A 23,067-nucleotide genomic window follows, 5' to 3' on the forward strand; every position below is an offset into this window, starting at 1 on the left:
CCCTGAATAGAATTTTTGGGTCCCTTTTATACAGAGGAAATAAGAGTGGGGAGGCAAACTGTGCTTCTTTGCAAAAAGACTTTGTTAGTTTCTTCAAGTGTTTTATGTGAGTATTAGATAGGTTATTTCCTCCAGGTAAGCTTGATTTAACACATATTCCCCACATTTCAAGTCAGCTTTTTGCTCAAGCCCCCCACATTCCAGGTAGGTTTTTAGCACATTTGGCTTGCATCCTCCCTGAACATCCAAAGCCTATAGAGTTTATACTTCTCAATTGGCTTTCTAGGCACATTTGGATATAAAATAAGTTTGGATTTATGCACAGGCTATAGTAGTTTCACTGACAGATTGGAACTATGTGACTATCAGGCTAGACTTATCCTCCCCAAATAAGAATATTTCAGTAATTATTAAATACCCAAAATCTACCTTAGATTTTATTTAATTTAGTAGAGTTTAAGAGGATTGGTAAGAAATAATAGAAAAGCTTGTAAACTTGTACTTTACTGTCTACTTCATTCAATTTCTTATTACACAAGTTAGGAACAAGAATTTCAGTGATGTGAAAATATTTAAAAAGACATAAGATAGGAAAGAATTCCTTGAGGAGATATATATTACACTTTGATCTGAACAATAAATAGGAGTTAGATAAAAAGAAGTGGTTAGAAGATTAATACATTATAGTGAATGTAGCAAACACTATTGATTTATTGATATAATAGTGGCTGAAACAAGTAATCTAAGGATATTAATGCTAGAGCTGGAGGATTTTAAAAGAGAATTATAACAACGGTTTGGGCACTGGTGAGGATTCTGGTTAATGATATGTATACAGGAATGTTCTTCTATAATAAAGAGTTGGTGTAGTGATACATGGGAAAAATAAAAAATGTAATTTGTAGGTTATAGTTAGAACAACATTATAATGGCAAAATCAAACTTGATACTATATTAATGCTAAAGATAAAAAAAGAATATGGGGTTTGGTTTTGTGAGATATGATTAAACATTTTTTCACTTCTTTTTTTCATTAATAAAGAGAATTTAAATATGCCATTACCTAATCTGTTCTTGTGTCGTTTTTTCAAGTAAATTGATAATTTATTAAAATCATTACTCATTTACAGCAAACTCATTGGTTTCCAGTAAGTATTAATATGTTGAGTTGCATGGAGGGGACAACAAATTTAAGGTTCAGCTAAATTAACAGCAGGGTTATTTTTTCTATTCTTTCTTGTCGTAATCCCACTTGGGAGAAAACTTCTGGACTGAGCTGACTTTCATACCAAGCATTGTATTGGTCTGCTTGGCTGCCAGTCTTCCTCAAAGGTGTCTGGGATGGGCCACACACATAGCATTACTCCCAGATCTGGAAGAGAGCAGTGACAACACCAGTGAAGAACAGGGCAGTGCCCACAATCATCTTCCACTCATTGGGGCTTCTGTTCATTTCAGCAAAGCTCCCCTTGAATTTCGTATGATAAAATTAAACTTTTTCATCAATGGAGAGCCTGCTCCAGGAGGCCTTCTCCTTCTCTTTCAAGGCTTTCTGTCTGACAGACATGTGTTTGACATGAGCCACATCAAGCAGGGGATAGTCACACTGGTAAACATAAGCTGAGAAGCATAGGCTTCACTCTTCACGATGCTTCCATGCACTCACACACACTGAGGTGGAAATCGCTCGCTTGCCAATTAGGTTTAATACCCTGGTGTTGTTTACAACTGAGTTAGTAGTTGGAATTAGATGAGATAAAACTGCCAGGACAGAACTTTATAGGAATAATCCTTCCATAACTTGTTGAGCTGTCCTTTTCTGTTTGTTTGTTTGCTTGTCTGTTTTTTTAATTTGATATAAAGGTATGTTTTTAAAGAAAGGAAGGAGTGGATCCAGCAATCAGAACAAACCATTCAGGAAAAAATGTTTGAAAACCTGTGGTAGGAATGTGCATTAGTCTGTATACTATGAATATCCTACAACTGCAAAATGTAGAAGCATGAACAACAATTTACTCTCTCTCACAGTTTGGTGAGTTGGTTTCAGCTATCTGTTTCTTGCTTGGAGACTCATAGGGTTGCAGTGAGATAGCAGCTGGGGCTGGAGTCATCCCAGGCTCAACAGGACTGGATATCCAAGACAGATCACCCTCAGAGGGATGGAAGATGAGCTTGGCTGTCAGCTGACAGCTTGGCCTGGAATTTCAACTGTAGCAACTCTGTAGGGCCTCTCCATGTGGCCTAGGATTTTCACAGAATGGAAGCTGGTTTCTAAGAGGAAACATACCACTGATGACTGTTCTAAGATCTGTTGTTCCAAGAGAACCCATCATTGGCCTTTTATGACCAAGTAGGGTCACTTCACTCAAACTCTATTGGCCAAGGAATCACCAGCAAACCCATAGTCAAAGGAGAGTGAACACAGAATTTACTTCTCAATGGAAGAAGGATCAAAGAATTTAGGGGCCATAGCCCATAGGAAAAACTAATAGAAGGTCAGTGTGTCTGAAGAGTAGAAATTGTGGGTGAGCTTGTAAGACCCTGTTAAAAGTTTTGGAATCTATCTAAAAGTAATGTGAAGAAATTAAAAGATTTTTGATAAATTGCTGATTATAATGGATTATTTAGGAGACAATTTAAAAAGTGTTCATTTTAAAAGGATATGACTATGTCCTTCTGAAAAAAATGCTCTTTATTAAACATCTACTATTAATTCAATATGAGCAAAATATGGAATCAAGAGAAAATTGTGTAGCATTGGGAAAATTGTGTAAATTTGGGAAAAGGACCTGATTGGAAATGTGTGGTAAAGCTTTCTCTAATCTTGATGATTAGACAAGAGACATCTTCATTTTTAATATTCTTTCAATTTCTCTTACTCCCCTCTGAATACCTATTAAATTTTTAATTTTTATATTAAAAATACCCTGTCTCCTTGAATGTTCCTTCATACATAAAAAAGAGATAAGTTTACATTGATTTCATCAAATATCTCCAACAATGTTTTTTCTGAATTGTTGCCTTCAAACAAGTCAACAAAAAACTCTAAACATTTTCCAGTATAAACACTTCATATAAAATGTGCAAACATCACAAAAGCCCAAGTTAATGAATTAAACTGTGGTGTCTCAATTGACCAAGAAGTGAACCTAAAAAAAAAATAAAAGGAAGTGAACTTAAATCTTCTTCTACATAATTGGGGGGTGGGGGGTGGGGAGGAACTATACCTGTAATTCTTGAAGTTTCTTTGAAATACATTTCATATATTGTTCTCTCTAAATTGCTAAACTTGAGAATTGGGCTATGAATTTTATTCCTTTTCCAAATGCAGTTTCATGCATAGGTTTTACAATAGGGAGTTCTAAAGATTTCCGGGGTTATCACTGAGAAACCTCTCTCCCATGAACTGTGCTTTACAAGGCAATGTTGGAGATGTTGGGAGGATAGAAAATGAAATGGGCAAGATGCTGTATACATTACAAATTTTTACAAAGTGAAAGGTGGGGTTACTCAGCATACCATAGAAGTTTAGATGGATAAGACATTTGAGATGAGCCTTAAACAATTCTATTTGCTGAACAATGTCATTATGTATTTAGAAACTGAAATTTCATTGCATGGTAAGGATAGGATTTCAATATTTGGAAGCAGCAGTCCAGTTATAAAGACACCATGCTTGGATATAAAAAAGTACAAACAGGGTAAAAATGTGACACAGTTACATTGACCAAAGTAAAAGGAATGTGAATAGGAGAAAATGTTGCAAAGATAGAGCAAGATGTTAGAGCTTGGATATTAGACTAAATCTAGACGTTATTCTAGATTGTTCCTATAAGCAATGGGGACTCAAAAATTTTTATTAAAAGATTGATGTGATTAAATCTGTACCTTAGGAAATTAGGCTGGCAGGATACATAAAATGGATTATAGAGAGTGAGGTGGTAGCAAGGAGACCAACAGATAAAGTCATTATCTTCAGCAACAAGGGGACCTGAACTGTGGTGACAGGAGAGTATGGTGAGATAGACATTATGGGAATAGACTCCAAAAGATTTTGTAACTTATTAGATGTCAAAGGCAAGGAATAAAGAGAAATCAAAGATAATGTCAAAATTGAAAGTCTAGGTGATAGGATGAAATGTATGAAAAATGGGATGCAGAGAAGTTATGAGAAGAAAGATGGGTATAATTTGTACATATAAAGTGTTAGGTATGAAAATATTCAAATGAAGTTGTCTTGAAGGCAGTAAGGAATTTTGGTCAGTGTGACAGTTTGAAGATTGTGTGAATCCCAGAAAATATGTTATTGAAGATAATCCATTTCTGTAGGTGTGGGACCCTTTAATTGTACTGTATTCAGCTGCAAGCCTTTGTTTGGCATACTTCATTAAAATGTGACCCAGGTTGGCTCTTGGTTCTCTTGGTGGAATCTTGTATTAATACAAGAAGGAAATGAAAGCAAAAACACACAGAGAAATACAATTGTGATTTATTTTTACAAATCAATTTTAATGATATGTATTAATAAAGCATAAATCCACCCAAAATGTAAAATCAGTGGTATTTAACATAATAACATATTTTTGTATTGATATTTCAATCATTCTTAGAACACTTTCATTATTCCAATAATAATAATAAACAAAACTCACCAGCTCTCAGTCTCTCTGCTTCCCCTGCTGTACATATCAGCTCTTCTTTTTCCCTTCTTTGTGGCATATTTCCATTCATATTTTGTAAAAACTGTCCTATATATGTTATATCATCCATATTCATCTTTTACATGAAGTTTTACTATTTTATCTGTATATCATACAGTTTTTAGCTTTCCTTCTACTAATATATTGGACCTTAGACTTCCCCTCAAACATTACATGTCATACCCATGTAATGGTAGCAGTGAATTTTAATTCTGCCATGTGAGAGAGGATTTCAGGATTGCCGACAGCCACAGAAAGAGAGAAACTCTCAAGATGATGAGAGAGGGGCCAGTGGCTGCAATCAGTGGAGCAGCGCAAAGCTGAAGAGTTATAGACAAAGGAGAAATGAGCCAAATGCCTGTTCACCCTTAGGTGAGTTTGGGTAGAAAGTGAGCCTGGAGGAGAAAGGGAAGACTGGCTACCATTCTGCTTTGCCACATGGCAATAGTCCAGGATTGCCATCAGTTGACTTTTGTAAGATAGCATCTTCATGATGCCTTGATTTGGATATTTTCACAACCTCATAACCCCAATAAATTCCCATTATAAAACCTACCCATTTCTGGTGTTTTTGCATTGGCAACTTTTAGCAAACTGAAACGGTCAGGAACTTAAAAGTAGAAGCAGTGTTGGTAATGTGAAATCATCTGCAGATTAATATGCTTACAATTTATTAAACGTTTAACTTGTGCCAGCAATGTTTGGCAGAAGTGCTTAGCATGGTATCTGGCACAAGTTAAACGTTTAATAAATTGTAAGCATATTAATCTGCGATGATTCCACATTACCAGCACTGCTTCTGCTTTTAAGTTCCTGACTGTTTAGTCTTTTCTTTCCAGGGTGTGGAGTTGTATGGGAAATCTACACATCTGTATGATTGTTTTGCAAGTTTACAATATCTGTAACAAAAACACATTAAAAAATATAGTATGGTTTGGGAGGAAAATACACCAAGTGTAAGATAAGGAATATACTTGGTAGTAATGTTTTGATGATGCTCTTACATAGTTTGTAACAAATGTTTCATACCAATGCAAAGAGTTGGTGGAGGGATGATGTATGAGACCCCTGTGTGATGTTATGTATATTTATTTTGTAAGTTCACAATCTTTACTATACCCTTATTGTTTATGTGTGTTCCTGTATGAATGAACAAGAAAAAAAAGTAAACAAAACAAAACAAGCCATTATTATCATATTGAGACCAAAAAAATAAAATTGCTTTCCCAAGTTTCTCAAATAGTAAAGTTAGAACTGGGATTACAAGCAGAGCTGTCTGAATACAAATCAGATCTTTAGATATCATGAATTTACTAGAAGTTAGCTTTACTTGTCAACATAGAATGGCGTCTACCACATAGGAACAAGCCCATATCAGCCTTCTCTTTCATTTTCTTCTTCTGTTATCTACATATTTCATAAAGAGGGAGATGACACTGCCTGGAGTGAAGTTTGGATGCCTGGTACACCTTAGTTTGCCAGGGTGCTATGACAAATACTGCACAATGTGTTGGAGTAACAGGAGGAGATCATTATCTCAGGGTTTCAGAGGCTTGAGGATTGTCGGCTGGCAACTAGTGGGTTCATTGGCTTTCCTATCACATCATGATGTCCTCTCCTTTCTTTCTAAATGGGGTTTCTATTAGCTTCCTACTTCTATTCCTCCAAGTGGCTTACTCTTCATTAAGCCTCCTGTAACAAGATTAACATCTGATTTCATTCAGATGGGCCACACCTAAACTAAAAATAACATCTTCAAAGGTCTTATTTATAATGTGTTCACAGCCACAGGAATATATTAATACTAATAACATTATTTCTGTGGTGCACAATTCAACCTACCACAGTAGGTATGATAAAATTGGGTTCTGCTGCCTCTAAATAAGCCCTGAAATAGTTCTATCCTCAAGGTTTTTACCTTTCCTTAGAATTTATTTAGATTATCTCATATCTGTTCATACATTTACATCCCCATCAAAATCCAGGGCTACAGAAAAAGTACCATTCATCACCTTGTTAACTGCTCATGAATAATATCCAGTATCCTTCAGTGGGTGAACTCAGTATGGAATGGGTCTCTGCAAAAAGTATCTGCCTCTGCACTTAAAATGAACCATCCAAACCTAATTGGGTTGCATGACAAAGTAGTTGATTTCAGGAGCCTGAGAATAAGCCACAAGAATCTAAATGCCTTCTATTCCTCCAATAGACTCATTTTAAATGAGATAAGACAGGTTTTTGCTGCAGCTAATTTTGAGTTTCCAACCATTGTTTAAAAAATCATTGAAAGGCCCAAAGCCCCACATGAGGGCAAGCCTGACTAAGAAAATATTGAAAATACAAGATATTAAAGCAAAACTTCTTCCACTATAAGACACAAGTTTGGCTAAAAAGCCTGAATCGTGAAGCTATGTCTATTTTGATTTAAACCTTAACTGGAAGATATAAAGTTTATGTGATAATGTAATACCAGCCAAAGTTTTTATCCCCTTTGAAGTGCAGCCACAAGGAAAGTCACAATGCTGCCCAAATACTCTGTATATCAGAGCCTAAAAAACCAACCAGGCAGGACGGTAGACCTGGCCCAGTGATTAGGGCTTCCAAATACCACATGGGAGGTCCGCGGTTCAAACCCCGGGCCTCCTTGACCCGTGTGGAGCTGGCCCATGCCCAGTGCTGATGTGTGCAAGGAGTGCCCTGCCACGCAGGGGTGTCCCCGCTTAGGGGAGCCCCACACGCGAAGAGTGCACCCCGTAAGGAGAGCCGCGCAGCGTGAAACAAAGTGCAGCCTGTCCAGGAATGGTGCCTTACACAGGAGAGCTGACACAAGATGACACAACAAAAAGAAACACAGATTCCCGTGCTACTCACAACAACAGAAGAAGCGGACAAAGAAGACGCAGCAAATAGACACAGAGAACAGACAACCTGGGGGGGGGGGGGAGGAGGGGAGAGAAATAAATAAATAAATCTTTAAAAAAAAATGAAAAAACAGGCAAAGGCTTTCCCCTCCCTGTGTGCTTTGTTGGCTACCAAATAGTACCTAAAAGCAGAGCTTATATGGCTCAAGCAGTTGAGCACTGACTTTCCACATACCAGGTGCTTGGTTCAATCCCTGACCACAGTACCTCAAAACACACACACACACACACACACACACATACAACACAAATAGTACCTAACATTTATTGAACTTTAGTGATGTCGAGGGAGGTGTTCAAAGCTATTTATATGTAATCATCCCTAAAAGGCAAATAATATCCTCATTTTATTTATAATAATATTCCAGGCCTCTGCTTAAAGAATGTCTTCTTATATGGAAGTTAAGGTCAGACACTCACTTATTCCTCTTTCCTTCCAGGTTTGAACCAATAGAGTACGAATGCAAGGAATTTATAAGCAGATAGGGGTAAATGCCTCCACGTTCTTTATAGAGGCCTGATCACTCCAACTATGAAGTCTCTGGAAGTACTGGATTAGAGAAAGCAATTTAGACTGACACCAAAGAAATCAGGCTTCCTATTATTCCCTGTGAAAGGTGGACCTTAGAAACAGCCACTGGCTTGTATTGGGTCTTCAGAAAGATGACGTATGTATATCACCAGTCGGCAGAACTGGGATGCCTCAGGCCACAGGGATTCTTAACAAGGGGTCCCTGCGCTTGAATTTAAATAAAAAAACATTATTCTTGTGAGAACTTGTTGGTGCATGTGTGGTATATTTATTAAATAATACACACCGTAGTGTAGATTTACTAAGGAGTCTGTGGTTTTCACCTGACTGGCAAAGGGGTCTGTGGAACAAAAAAGGTAAAGAACCCCTGGATTAGGGTCTTTCTCAAAGAACCAGATTTCAGAAGGAGAAAGTGCTGAAAAGCACATTAGAGAAGTACATTCTAGAAGGCAGACACTGTGCCAGGTGTGTTACTCCAAAGAATAAGTACAAAGCAGAGACCACTGGTCTTTTTATAACAGTCTTTATAAGAGAAAAAAACTCCATCTCTTAATTTAGAGAAGTAGTTTAAAAACAGAGATACCCACTAGAATCACTGAGAAAGGCAGACCAACTAGATTAGAATTTATGGGGATAAAATCTAAGAATAAGTATTTTTAAAACATTCTCCAGTCATTCCACTGTGCAGCCTAGTCCAAAGACCACTACTTAAGAGGCTTGGTATCCTCAACCTCTTGCAAAGCAACCAGTAATAACCAGCATTTTTGAGTGACTACTTTGTGCCAAGCAATTTACATAATCACATCTCCATTAGGAAGGTAAAATAAATAAGAATAACATTTCACAGATGAGAAAAAATGGGGCTCAGAAAGGCTATGTGAGAAACCTGGGATTATAAATTTAGTATTCTGTCTCCAAGGCTAGGTATTTAACCACCGCACACTATGCTGATTCTTGTGGATGTCAGGATCCCAGCAATCTCTCCTACCAGGTACTACATTGCTCCTTTTGCAGGGAGAATCAAACAAGATTTGGAGAAACTGGAAGAGCTCATTCCAGCATTCTTTGCTTAAAGAGAGGGACATAGTTCCTTCTGTGGAAATGAGGATGAAGAATAAAGGTTTCCACTAGTTAACATCTATAGAGATTTGCAAAGTGAGTGTTAGGAAGTAGGAAATCAATAATCAGAAATGGTTGGACTGTTAAGCAGTTGAAGTTAGATAGCAAAGTCTTATAATTTTAAATAACTATTCTTGGTATCTCAAATTTAGGATAAGAAGAATGAATACCACAGTCCAGAGCTAAGGTTTGTGAAGGAAAGGGCCATGGGACAATCAAGGAAGCTTGTGAACACATGGTTGACAATCCAAGCTCAGTAGATAACATGAGAACAGAAGACTGGAAGACTGGGAAGAAATGAAAGGCTGCAGGAGAGGTAAAGTATACTTCATATCCTGGGACACTAACCACTAAGTCAATAGATGAAAGAAATTTAAAACATCTCTGATGTTTTAAAAGATGAAGCAAAAACAGAAAGAGGGTTATTCTTCTTTTCTTACGGCACTTCTCCAAATCTCTGCAAAATTAAAGGTAATATAAATTAGACCTTGCTATGTGTTTGCTTAAAATGAATGAATGTTTAAAAGTAAAATACTGTGTTTAAGTTTTCTTGGCTGCTCAAGCAAATACCATACAATGAGTTGGCTTAAACAATGGAAACTTAATGGCTCACAGTTTTAAGGCTTGGAAAAGTCTAAATCAATGTATCATCAATGTGCCATCATGGCAGTGTTTTCTTCCCATAAACTGACATTCTAGGGGTGTCTTTCTGGGGCTGGCTGCCAATGATCCTTGGTCCTGGTCTCCTCTATTACAAGACAATTCAAAGGCAGCCTCTCCCTTTTCTTCCAGTTTTCCTTGATGTTCAGCTTCTTGCTTCCCATGGGTTTCTCTCTCTATGACTGGATTTCAATCCACCTATTAAGGACTCCATGAATAGGAATAAGACCCATTCTGATTGAGGTGTGCTACACCTTCTTAACTGAAGTAACTTCATTAAAAGTATTGTATCAACAATAGGGGTGCTGATTCAAAGGACCAGAAATCTGTTAGGCTTTTAAAGGGTATTTATTTGGGATAGAAGCTTACAGTTACCAGTCCCTAAAGAGTCCAACTCAAGGTACCATAAGAGATACTTTCTCACCCAAAGTCATTTGCCACGTGTTGAGCAAGACAGCTACCAGTCTCTGCCAGGGTTCAGCCTTCCTCTTCAGGGTCCATGGTTCTGGCTTCTTCTAATATCAGGTACATGCTCGGATAAGGCTCATCTCTCTCCCTGGGGCTTGTTTCTTCCCAGGCTCAGCTGCTCTGTTCTCTCCACAAAGTCTGCTGTAGATTATCAGGATCTCTCTCTTCCCAGGCCCTTTACCATGACTATGAAGTATTCTCTATTCCTCTGTGTTCTTCTCCTGTGTATTTTCTTCCCTGGGTTCCACTATCAGAGGGGTCGCCCTTATGCACACCTCAGCAGAGTCCCAGAGAGAGATAAACTAGATACAATCCCAGGTATGGGTTCTTCTGAGGGCTACAGAGACCCACAGGTTCTATGGTCATGGCAGATGGAGCTCAGTGCCACGTCAGTTGGCCCTACTTTGGAGTTTATGTTTCTGTGTGATGGAGCTAGACTCAGATGTGATCTTTGTCCACAAGCCTCTCCTGTTACTTTTACTGGAACTGTAGGTGGTGCTAGGGTTTAATGTATACCCAAGGGACCTGAATCTCTGGACTGACCATGTGATAGCCAGGCCCTGGGCCTCAACAGACTTGCAACTCCTACACTCTGGTATACTGGACTTACCCCACTCATCTAACATGGAGGTGAAGAAGGTCAATCACCACACCAGGGAGCCAAGAGTGCCTACAACTGAAAGCAGGAGAATTGATCCAGCATCCATGTGGAATCTAAGACATCTCTTGATATAGATGTGGAGTGGACACAACCATTCCAGGGTCCACAGCATGGAGGAATAGAGTATGGATTAGAGTGGACTTACTGATATTCTATTCATGAACTATTGTGATTAGTAATCGAAGAAAATGTGGCATTGGTGTGGAGAAAGTGGCCATAGTGGCTGCTGGGGGTAGGGCCTGAGAGGAAGAGATGTAATGTGGGGGCATTTTCAGGACTTGCCATTGTCCTGGGTGGTGCTGTGGAGACAGTTACTGGACATTGTATGTACTCCCATGGCCCACTGGGTGGACTGTGGGAGAGTGTGGGCTATGATGTGGACCATTGACCATGAGGTGCAGCGGTGCTCAGAGATGTATTCACCAAGTGCAGTGAATGTCTCATGATGATGGAGGAGGTTGTTGTTATGGGGGGAGGAGGGGGATGATGGTGGTGGGAGGTATATGGGGACCTCATATTTTTTTAATGTAACATTAAAAAGTAAATAAAGACAAAAAAAAGAGCTCTCCCCTCTGTAGTGGTGGGTGGAGACCCAACGTCCTACTGACATGGGCAAATAAAAACCCTCATCATAATTTAATCAAGTAAACATGAAACCTTTGAATCAAATACAATCTTATATGTCCAGGGGAACAAATCAGTTTACAAACAGAATCCAGTATTTGTTTTTGGAATTCATAAGCAATAGCAAACTGCTACAGGTTCCTATTGACAATGGGTTCGCAGCCATTGGAATGTACTATGTTTAAGAACATGTTTATATGTTTTTCTAGAGTACATACGTCTTCAAATATCCACACTGTATTAACTTCAATAATAATAGAAATTTTAGCACTGAAGAGGATTTAAATGACTCTAATGGTAACTTCCATAGAGTACGTAACCATTTTAATTTATTCCTTTTGCAATTCAGGGTTTTCACATGTTGAATTTGTAGGACATGACATATATTTATGATTTGATCCTCAAGAAAAATATACCTTTTTACAATATGTTCTTTGATGTGTAATAAAATAAGTATTCCTATACACATTTATTTCTTTTTAAGGTATGAAGCATTGTTCCCTAATGTGAAAAGAACTGGAAAGGGGACAAAAGTCTGGAGCAACTGTGCCAGAAAAGGCTGCAAGTAGCTTGTGAGTTGACCCTGCATCTTCACAGAAGCCCCCATTAGTTGCTATATTGTATCCTAACGAAATTCCTAAGGCATTAGCACAGGAAAAATTGGGTTAATTCGGCAGATTTCTCTCGCATTTGATGAAAGATTATATGAAGATTAAATTTTAAAGTGCTCTTACACTATGTATATTTTATAATCAATTGAATGTGACCAGTTCTGTAATATAAGCTTTAACAGTGCTAGTGATACTCCAGAAATCACTGGAAAAAAAAAATGAGTTGTGGTGGTGGTCATCCCATTCTTGTCATTTGTATGACTTACATAGTTCAGCTGTAAGTGATTTATCATCTCTATGACATTCCTCTCCCCTCTCTTACACCAGTACTTAAAGCAGGTAAAACTTTTAACACCGCTTTACTGTTAGATTATAAAATACAAGAGATCCTAGTGCATTGTGGTATAGAGGCAAAGCCCTTCATGTTTGATGAACAAATAAAATATTGGAGAATTATTCTGCTTTTTAAATTGAATCAACTTTTGGTGATTCAGTATCATTCAGACACCCTGCCTTAGTCCCTAAGAACCAGTGTGAGCCCACAAATGATGACCTCTTAGGCTATATCTGGCATCTCCCTGCTCTATCTTTGCATGGCAGTCACATTTATCACTTGTCGTTCACATAATTTACGCCTTCCAATGATCAAGACCTTGTGGGTGGCATACACTCATAAGCACTGCATTGTTAGAAATGAAGACTCTTGGACCCTACCTAAGACTTACTCAATCCAAATCTTCATTTTAACAAGACCTGCAGTAGATCCACCCATAGACATTAAAGTTTGGGTGGCAATGATTTTGACCACCTTTCGCTGAAGTTTTTTGTCTTTGTTTTTCTTTTTTCTCTTCTCCATGACTTTTGCTTAGTTAAATCTTTCTCATCCTTCAGATTTAGGTTCAAAGTGCGAAGATAAGTAATTTGAGGTACAGTTTGCAATGAGGGCACAATTTTATTTTCTCTTGATTCATGAAGGGAATCTAGTACTTGGCCTCATTAAAATCATGATTTTTATAGCTTCGGACAAGACCATACTAAATCAGTGCGCTCAGAGAAACAAATTTTCTATATAAACATGTCAGAAGTTTAATTTGTAGTGCAAAAGGATGGCATACGGTGCAGTTTTAATTGTTACAACTGCATGAGTCTGCAATGACTTGATATTTACAATTTCAAAGTCTGTAATGCCCCGTGCAACAACATGGACTTCTCATAGGTGTCCAAGTCCATGATGTTTGATGAACAATCCAACTTTGTCCTAAAGGAAATCCCTGGATGCTCTTAGGGGAATTTCACTTTTACACTTTTACAATTGGGGTTGACTCTTGTTGTCAAAGCAAAATTATATAAATAACATATTGCTGAGTTTGGGAAATGAAACCTCTAAAATGAATCACTGTGAAAAGAATCGTTACCTTTGTTATTTTCATTTTTGTGCTCCTGTACTTTTGTCACTTTAGAAAGTCTAACACCTTTAAAGTTTTCCAAATTTCTTACAAAATATAGGTAAGAAAGAAATTATTTCTTTAATTTTTATTATTCTGTTTATAGAAAGTTAAAATACTGTTAAATTTGTTATAATTTTAGGTTGGGTGGAAAAGACACCAAAATAACCTGCTGAAAATTTGAGAAAATTTAGTATATTATCTGTATATTTTTAGAGATGCTAAAATCTGGCTTAACAAAATTGCTCTGAGACTGAATTTTTCACTTTAATAATATTTTATTATATTTTTAACCTAGCTATCGTGATTTTTTAAAGATAAGTTTTGTTGATCTAGTATATTAAGCAACTAAAAAAACAGATTTTGTCTTTCAGATGATAATCAGTCTTATAAAAAGAAATCTTTCTTATGATTCTAATAAAATAGACATAATGTATATTTTTTTGTTTTTGTTTTTTTTTTTGTTTGTTTTTTAGGAGATCACAGGGATTGATCCCAGGACCTCTTACAGGTGAAGCAGGTGCTCAACCTCTGAGTTGAGCTTCAACATTGTGTTTAATCATCTTCTCTGATTAAATCTCTTTCAAGGTAAGTTACCTTAGTTACTTTATTCCTGTATCCACTTCTGACAATAATATCAGGTCTATTTATATCTAAGTATCTGTATATCTAGATGGGGAAATATGCAGAAAATGTTTACATCTATAGCCCCCTCCAGTATTCATGACTAAGTATCTACAACAGAAACTGAATCTGAGAGTTTTTAATGATTTAGTGATTTGGGGTTGCTTGGGAGCCCATGTCAAATAAAAAATCCACTTAAGAACTAGAATTATTGGTTTTGGTTGTTTATATAGCCTCCTTCTTACAAAAACTCTATAGGAAAAAATAAACTTTAAATTTTGACCAGAAAAGAAAAATCATCAAGACTGACAGAAATTTTAATGAATATCAGAATTAAGACACACATTCACTTCCAAGCAGATGTCTTCCCTTTCATTTCAGCTTCAGCCTTTCTCTGACACTTCTTTTCTCCCTCTAGGCTCATTTTCTTACACTTTTCCATCTGTGTGTCTGTTATTCTCAGCCTATTTCTCTTCCTTTCTCTTCTTGTTTTATTCTCACCTATCCAAATTTCCTTTTTTACTTCTACTCTCCTTTACACTACTTCTTCTCTCCTCTTCTCAAATGTTCCACAAGAAAATGATTTTACATTTGTCTACAAAAAGTAGACTAATTAATGTCAACCATTTTTTACTGACCATGGTGCACCATGGAATACTGTATCATTCTCACTGTTTGCACTCCTTGTTTTCCATTCACTAATCATTTTTCTCTGGCTTGAATTCTAACACAAAATGGAAGTGGAAATTGCTTTCACAGAAGGCCTTAATACTTGCTTTAATCACTTAATTTTCATACTTATTGATCTCTGTTCACTTCTTATACTACCAGAACATTTATTTTGGCATTTGACACTGTAGTTCACTTTGTTCTTCTTTAGTATCTTTCTTCTCTAATTTCTACAATAAGAGGCTCCCCAGTTCCCCTCCTGTTTTTCTGACCACTCTGCTCAGGATACTTCTCTGTTTTTCCCTTGTCTCTCTTTTGTGCAAGCTAGGGATCTTGGATTCAAGTGACACAAGCTAGCTTTGGTATTTTAAGCAGTAAATGAATTTATTAAATGGAAAATAGCTATTTTATAGAAGTGCTAGGGATATTGAAGCTATCAGCTGGGAAAAATTATAGAAATAAAAGAAAGATAGATGGCCAGTCAACAGTCAAAATTATGCCCCAACTCTAGCATAGTGAGGGCTGCAGTCACTGCTGCTGAACTTCAGATACCAAAGCTCATACTGCCAATGCCACTGGCATGGATGCAGGATGCATTTGCCAGAGACTTGATTGTGCTGCCTTGGCTGCCTTTGCTACCACAATTCTCTATCCTCTTTATACTTTTTCTCCCTCTCTCAGTATTCCAAATCCTGGATTGGTGGCATGACTGGCCAAACCTAAGTCAAGTCTTTTCATTCCATGAGCAGGTGGTATGGGAAAATGAGTTTCTAAGTCTTTTGGCCTTTAGAGAGGATGGTAGCTTCTGATCCCCACCAAGATTCATGGAGTCAGAAAGGGGATCAGATGTTTGCCCATCCAATAAATAATAGATATCCTCTCTAATGCCACTTCATCAAAATTCTTTCCCTGCCCTTTTCTTTCTATACACTTTCCATGGATTCATAACCATTACTTCAACTATCACAATGCTGCCAAATTCAAATTTCTTTTCAGCTCTAGTAGACTCATATTACTAACACATCTCACCTGGATGTTCACAGGATATTTCTTTGCATAAATTTACCAATACGTCTGAGTTGTCAGTTTCAATTTTTGATGGTAATCTGCCCAGTCACCAAGTAACTCCTCTATCCTTCACTGACCAACCTCTTCACATCAGGAGGCATCTCTTTAAGTACATGTTCTAAGAACTTATTTTTTACCTAATGAACCAGTTTCTACCTTAAAATCTCACAATCTTTATTTATCACAAAATGCTCCCTCAAGCAATTCTGAATTGTAATCCAGTTTGGGATCCAATAGACAATAGTATCAGCTTCTTGAATAGTAACCCTGATGCCAGCTTCTCCTCCTGATAACCTGTTCTACACTGCCAAACAATTACTCTAATAAAGTGTCCTGAATGTTTTCAGTGCATGCCTTTTGCCTGAGGGATAAAACTCAAGATCCTGCACATAGGATTCAATTCATTTTGTAACTTTAGCCCTTCAAAATTCTTTACCCCTGATCCTGAGCCTATTTCTCTATCTCATAGAATTGCTTTCCCACACTCATGCTCATTAGTGTCCCTGTAAATTTAGCATACCCATACAATGTCTTTTGATTTTCTAAATTTAATTTCTAGACATTTTGGCATGATATAATTGCATTCATTACCATTTTTTCAATCTTCCAAAATTGTTTCTACCAACTATAGTAGTGTTAAATAAAATTAAATCGCCATTCTGAGAGGATGGTCTTTTCCCCCAATTTTCAACTTACAATCCTTAGTGAATGAACTTTTTTTTTACATTTATTTTATCTTATTTCAGTGGACATCCAGTGAGGACATGGAAAATGAAAATGCAACATTGTTGACAGAGTTTGTTCTCACAGGACTTACTGATCAACCAGAGTGGCAAGTCCCCCTGTTCCTGATCTTTTTGGTGGTATATCTCAGCACCATGGTGGGAAATATAGGACTGATTTCTCTCATCTGGAATGACCCTCACCTTCACACCCCAATGTACTTATTCCTTGGGTGTTTAGCATTTGTGGATGCTTGGCTATCCTCCACAGTGACCCCCAAGATGCTGGTTAGCTTCTTATCGAAGAGTAAAATGATCTCTCTCTCTGAATGCATGATACAATTTTTTTCCTTTGCTATCAGTGTAACCACAGAATGTTTTCTTCTGGCCACAATGGCATATGACCGCTATTTAGCTATATGCAATCCTTTACTTTATCCAGTTATTATGACCAATAGGCTATGCACTCGGCTGTCAGTCTGTTCATTTGTAGGAGGCCTTCTTCATGCCTTAATTCATGAAGGTTTTTTATTCAGATTAACATTCTGTAAATCGAACATAATACATCACTTCTACTGTGACATCATACCATTGTTTAAAATTTCTTGTACTGATGCATCTATAAATTTTCTGGTTGTTTTTATTTTCTCTGGTTCAATTCAGGTGTTCACAATTTTGACTGTTCTTTTCTCTTATACATCTGTTCTCTTTACAATATTAAAAAGGAAATCTGTAAAAGGCATAAGAAAAGCCTTCTCTACCTGTGGAGCCCATCTCCTTTCTGTCTCTTTATACTATGGCCCTCTTCTCTTCATGTATGTGCACCCTCGATCTTCTCAAGGAGATGATCAAGACATGATGGATTCTCTGTTTTATACTGTCATAATTCCTTTTTTAAATCCAATTATCTATAGCCTGAGAAACAAGAAAGTCATAGATTCACTGGGTAAAGTTTTTAAAGGGAAATGTTAAAGTAAAGTTCTAATATTAAAAAGTTTTCTTTTCATTAAAACATTTATAATATTTTATAGTTAGATGTGGCTATGATTTGATAAGTGCATATAGTTTTCTATAATTATAATTGTCCTACTATTTTTATAAACTTGCTATTGTGGTTATTCCCCATTTTAACCAGGGAAATTTTGCTAACACATTCTGTGAGCTAACATTACTCCAACAAAGGCAGATAAAGACATCACTAGTAAACTGCAGACCAATTTTCTTTATGAATATAGATGCAAAAAATCTTCAACATAATACTAGCAAATTGAATCCAAAGCATATTAAATTGATCATACACCATCATCCAGTATTTAAATGACTGGAGTGGTTAGAATTTAATAAGCTCCTTAATATATTTATGTATATTATCCAAAAACATATAAGGAATTTAATCATGTTATATATGGCATTTAAAGCAAAAAACAAATGTAAACATTTTAAATGTTTTTACATTCTTTTCTATGACTTTGTAAAGGTATTAAGTGTTAAGATAGTACAATTCCTCTGAAATGAATTGGAGTAAGAAGTCTTTGGTTTCTAAAACACTGCATATTCTGGAGACTTAAATCATATTGAACTCTGGAGTGGTTGCAGGCTTGTGTTTGGGTGACCACATGTAAGAACCAGCAATTCTGTTACCCATCAATAGGTTTTTCTTTCTAATATATTGAGAAATGTTGAATTTCTCATACACACAGAGAAATAAACAAAAATGGGAATTCATTAAGTTAAGATAGTGAAGGCAGGGCTACTCTGTAGGAGACTGCTCTCAACTCAGGGAGCATATATAAGAAATGAGAAACAGTGAGATACCTCTTCCTGTCCATCTATTTTCTAATGCCCTTTCCAGCTATGTTTGTATGTTTTTGGGCCAGCCAATAAGTAATGGAGACAGAATATGAGCTCAGATTATCTAATATCATAGCTCTCATTTACATAAACCACCAAGACATTCCTATGCCATTGGTAAAAACAAGCAAATAACCACATTTATAACTTTGGACCAAAACTCACAGTAAATGAAGAAGTCATTTATTGGTAAAAATATATTTTTCTTCCTTCACCAACTTGCAAGATTTAAAATTATGCTTCACATCTTGATCAGAATTAGAATTTATTTGTTGTATTATAGAATAATTTTCTTCAGACATTTTTGAGCAAGGCCCACAGTAAGAAATACATTTTACTTGTATCGAGTATTTACACATGTGTAACAATTGAAATTAGAAAGTAAAATTAAATTATCAAATATTATTTATATTGACTAGGGGCAATGAAATGGGTTATTTTCTTTTTCTGCTTATTTTGATTTTTTATTAGATAAGTTATAGGTTTACAAAAAAAATCATGCATAAATACAAAGTTCCTATATAATACACTATTATTAACACCTTGCATTAGTCTGGTACATTTGTTACAATTCATGAAAGAACATTTTTATAATGGCTTTAGTTTCCTGGGCTGCTCAAGCAAATACTGTGAAATAGCTTGGCTTAAATAATGGGAATTTATTATCTTACTGTTTTTGAGGTTAAAAGAAAGTTCAAATCAAGGCATCACCAAGGCAATTCTTTCTACTTGAAGACTGTGGCATTCTGGGACTGTCTGCTGGTGATGCTTGGTCTTTAGCTTGTCACATGGCACTGCACATGGTGGCCTCTCCTAGATTTCCTGTTCTCTTCCAGGTTTTGTTGTTTCCAGCTTCTTATTTCCTGTGGCTTTCTTTCTGTCTTTCTGAATTTTGAATTTCACCCTGCTTATAAAGAACTCCAGATAATAAGATTAAGACCTATTCTGATTGAGGTGAGCCACACCTTCTTAACTGAAGTAGCGTCATCAAAAGTTCCAACTTGAAATGGGGTCACACCCAAAGGGATGGATTAAGTTTAAGAACATGTTGTTCTGGGCACACAGAGTTTCAAACCACCACACTCCATCCTCTGGATCCCAAAAAGATATGTTCTTTTCATATGTAAAATTTGTTCATTCCATCACAATATCCCAAAAGGCCTTAAGTCATTTCAGAAACAGTGCTTAGTAAAAAGTCTCATCAGAATTGATTATGGGTGTGGTGTGTCCTGGGGCATAATTCTCCTCTACATGTGGACCTGTACACAGGTCCATCCTTTATAATAGAAATCTGTCTTAGTCTGCCAAAAGGTTGCCAATACAAAATACCAAAAATTATTTTGGTTTTATAAAGGGCATTTATTTGGGGTAAAAGCTTTTAGTTCCCAGGTCATGAAAAAGTCCAATTTGAGGAATTGTCAGAGATGCTTTCTCACGAAAGTCAGCTAGTGTTGACCCTGGCTTGCTGTCATGTGGTGAAACAAGATGGCTGCTGATCTGTGCCCAGGTATTTCCTTCCCCTCCAGGCTTCCTCTCTCATGCACAGCTGCTCAATTTCTTCCCTATTTCAGCTCTAGGCAGGCATAGGTTTGTTTCTCTCTTCCCAAGGTCAGCTGTAAGCTATCAGGCAAAAGGCTCATCTCTCCTGGGGCCTCAGCCTTTTAAGCCTCCTCCTTTCTGTCACATGACAGGATCAAAAATAATGGAGGTCTCTCTTCTTGCATGTCCATCTGTCCCAGTGAGTCTATTTATATCAGACCCAACAAGGGGATGGGGACTCACCCTGTGTCAGGCCTTACTGAGGTAGTCAAATCAAAGTTCTAAAGCAGGAGTTCTTAACCATTTTTTCCCACAGACCCCTTTGCCAATCAGGTGAAAACCACAGACCTCTTACTAAGTCCACACTTTACTGTATATTTCCATATATTACTCCCACACCAACACGTCCCCAAAAGAATAATGTTTTTTTTTAATTTAAATTCAAGCTCATGGACCCCTTGTTAAGAATCTCTATCCTAAAGCAATCTTATCAAGTAAGCTAATCAAAGACTCCTCAGTTGAATTTAATACAATCAATAGGTATCACACCCAGAGGAATAGATTAGTTTACAAACATAATCTTTCTCTTGTTGAGATTCATAAATAATCACAAATTGTCACAGATTCATCATGTTGTACAGTCCTGTTTGTTTGTTTTGGTTTTTATTCTACCAACATATATTCAACCTAAAAATTTCCCCCACTAACCACAAATATGTATTTGAGTATAATTATATTCACAAGGTTGTGCTACCAAAACCACCATCAAGTACCATCATTTTTCCTTCACCCAAAAGAGAAACATTGCACAATTTTTGCATTAACTACTGACTCCCCACCTCCATCCTTCCCCTGGTAATCTGTATATTCTAATTTCTAACTCTATGAGTTTGCTTATTCTAATTATTTTTATCAGCAAGTTTATGAAATACTTACCCTTTATGACTGGCTTATTTCATGCAACAAGTATCTTCAAAGTTCATCCATGTTGTCACATGTATCAGGACTTCATTCCATTTTACAGCTGAACAATATTCCATTGTATGTATATATCATATTTTATTTATCCATTGATTGGTTAATGGACACCTGAGATGCTTTCATCTTTTGGCAATTGTGAATAATGTTTCTATAAGCATCTGTATGCAAATATCTATTTATTTCCCTGCTTTCAATTCTTTTGGGTATTTACCTAGTAGTAGAATTGCTAGGTCATATAGTACTTCTATATTTAGCATTCTGTGGAACTGGCAAACTGTCTTCTACATTGGCTACACCATTTTAAATTGCCACTGAGAATGAATGAGAATTCCTATTTCATCACCTTCTCTCCAACACTTGGGATTTTCCTTTTTTTTTTTTTTTTAAGTAATAGCCATTCTATTAGTTGTGAAATAGTATTTCTTTGAAGTATTCATTTGTACTTCACTAATATCTAGTAATGTTGAATATCTTTTCATGTACTTTTTGGCCATTTGTCTATCCTCTTTGAAGAAATGTCTATTTGTGTCTTTTGCATATTTTTAAAATGGATTGTTTGTCCTTTTCTTGCTGAGTTGTAGGATTTCTTTATATAGTCTGGATATTAAAACCTTTTTGGACATGTGGGTTTCAAAATATTTTCTCCAAGGTATAGGATGTCTTTTTACTTTCATGATACTTTGATGCACAAAGTTTTCAATTTTGATGAGGTCCCATTCACGTATTTTTCTTTGCATGTTGGTTGGATGTAAGAAATTATTGTCCTAGGAGTTCCCTCCTGACAGCCTCCGTGTTACTCAAATGTTGCCAGTCTCAAGGCAAACTCAGCATGTAAATGCAATGCCTTCCCCCCCAGCGTGGGACATGACACCTGGGGATGAGCCTCCCTGGCACTGAGGGATCACTACCAAGTACCAGCTGATGACATAACTAGAAAATTACCTTAAATTAAAGGTTCAACGCAGACCAGCAGAATATCCCTGTCTACATATAATAACAGGAGTTAAAAATGCTGTTTGACCTAAAGTAAGGGGGAAATGGAAAAGACAAATGAGTTCATATGGCTATGAGTTTCTAAAAAAAGAGTCTGGAGGTTTTCAGAAGGATTGCCCTTATGCACACATGAGCAGAGTCTCAGAGACAGATAAAGTAGATACAACCCCAGATATTGGTCCTTTTGAGGGCTAAAGAGACCCACAGGTTCTATGGTCATGGCAGATGGGGTTCACTGCCATGCCAATTGGCCCTTCTTTGGTGCTGGTGTTTCTGCATGATGGAGGTGGACTCAGATGAAATCTCTTTTCACAAGCCTTTCGTGCTACTTTACTGGAATTGTAGTTGGTGCTGGGGCTTAAGATATATCTAGGGGATTTGAATCTCTGGACTGACAATATGATAGCCAGGCCCTGAGCCTCATCAGACTTCAGCTCCTACACTCTGATTTATTGGACTTACTCCACTCAGCTAACATAGAGTTGAAGAATGTCAACCACCACACCATGGAGCCTAGAGTGCCTACAACTGAAAGCAGGAAGATTGCATCCAATATCCACGTGGAATCTAAACTGCCTCTTGACATAGATGTGGAATGGACTCAACCAAGCCAAGGTCCACAGGAAGGAGGAATACAGTAAGGATCAGAGTGGACTTAATGATATTCTATTCATGAACTATTGTGGTTAATAATCGAGAAAATGTGGCATTGATGTGGAAAAAGTGGCCATGGTGGCTGCTGGGTGCAGGGAATGGGAGAAAAAGAAGAGATATGGAGGCATTCTCAGGACTTGGAGTTGTCCTGGGTGGTGCCCCAGGGACAATTGCCGGATGTTGTATGTCCTCCCATGGCCCACTGGATGGAACATGGGAGAGTGT

General features: G+C 37.1%; 1 protein-coding gene and 1 pseudogene across 1 annotated transcript; one reads left to right on the forward strand and one right to left on the reverse strand.

The window, feature by feature from the left end:
* Positions 1–1,218: 1,218 nt before the first annotated feature.
* On the reverse strand, positions 1,219–2,330 carry LOC101438945 (cytochrome c oxidase subunit 4 isoform 1, mitochondrial pseudogene; annotated as a pseudogene).
* A 14,491-nt stretch (positions 2,331–16,821) lies between these two features.
* Positions 16,822–17,796, forward strand: LOC105745593 (olfactory receptor 5H8-like). The gene has a single exon (XM_012523068.3). The coding sequence runs from the start codon at positions 16,867–16,869 to the stop codon at positions 17,794–17,796; it is 930 nt and encodes a 309-aa protein (XP_012378522.1). The 5' UTR covers positions 16,822–16,866.
* Positions 17,797–23,067: the final 5,271 nt, after the last annotated feature.

Source organism: Dasypus novemcinctus, chromosome 4, assembly GCF_030445035.2.
Source record: "Dasypus novemcinctus isolate mDasNov1 chromosome 4, mDasNov1.1.hap2, whole genome shotgun sequence".
Taxonomy (NCBI): domain Eukaryota; kingdom Metazoa; phylum Chordata; class Mammalia; order Cingulata; family Dasypodidae; genus Dasypus; species Dasypus novemcinctus.

What these genes read in the sequence shown, in the direction of transcription:
- LOC105745593 (XM_012523068.3), top strand. Translation starts at nt 16,867, where the DNA reads ATGGAAAATGAAAATGCAACATTGTTGACAGAGTTTGTTCTCACAGGA.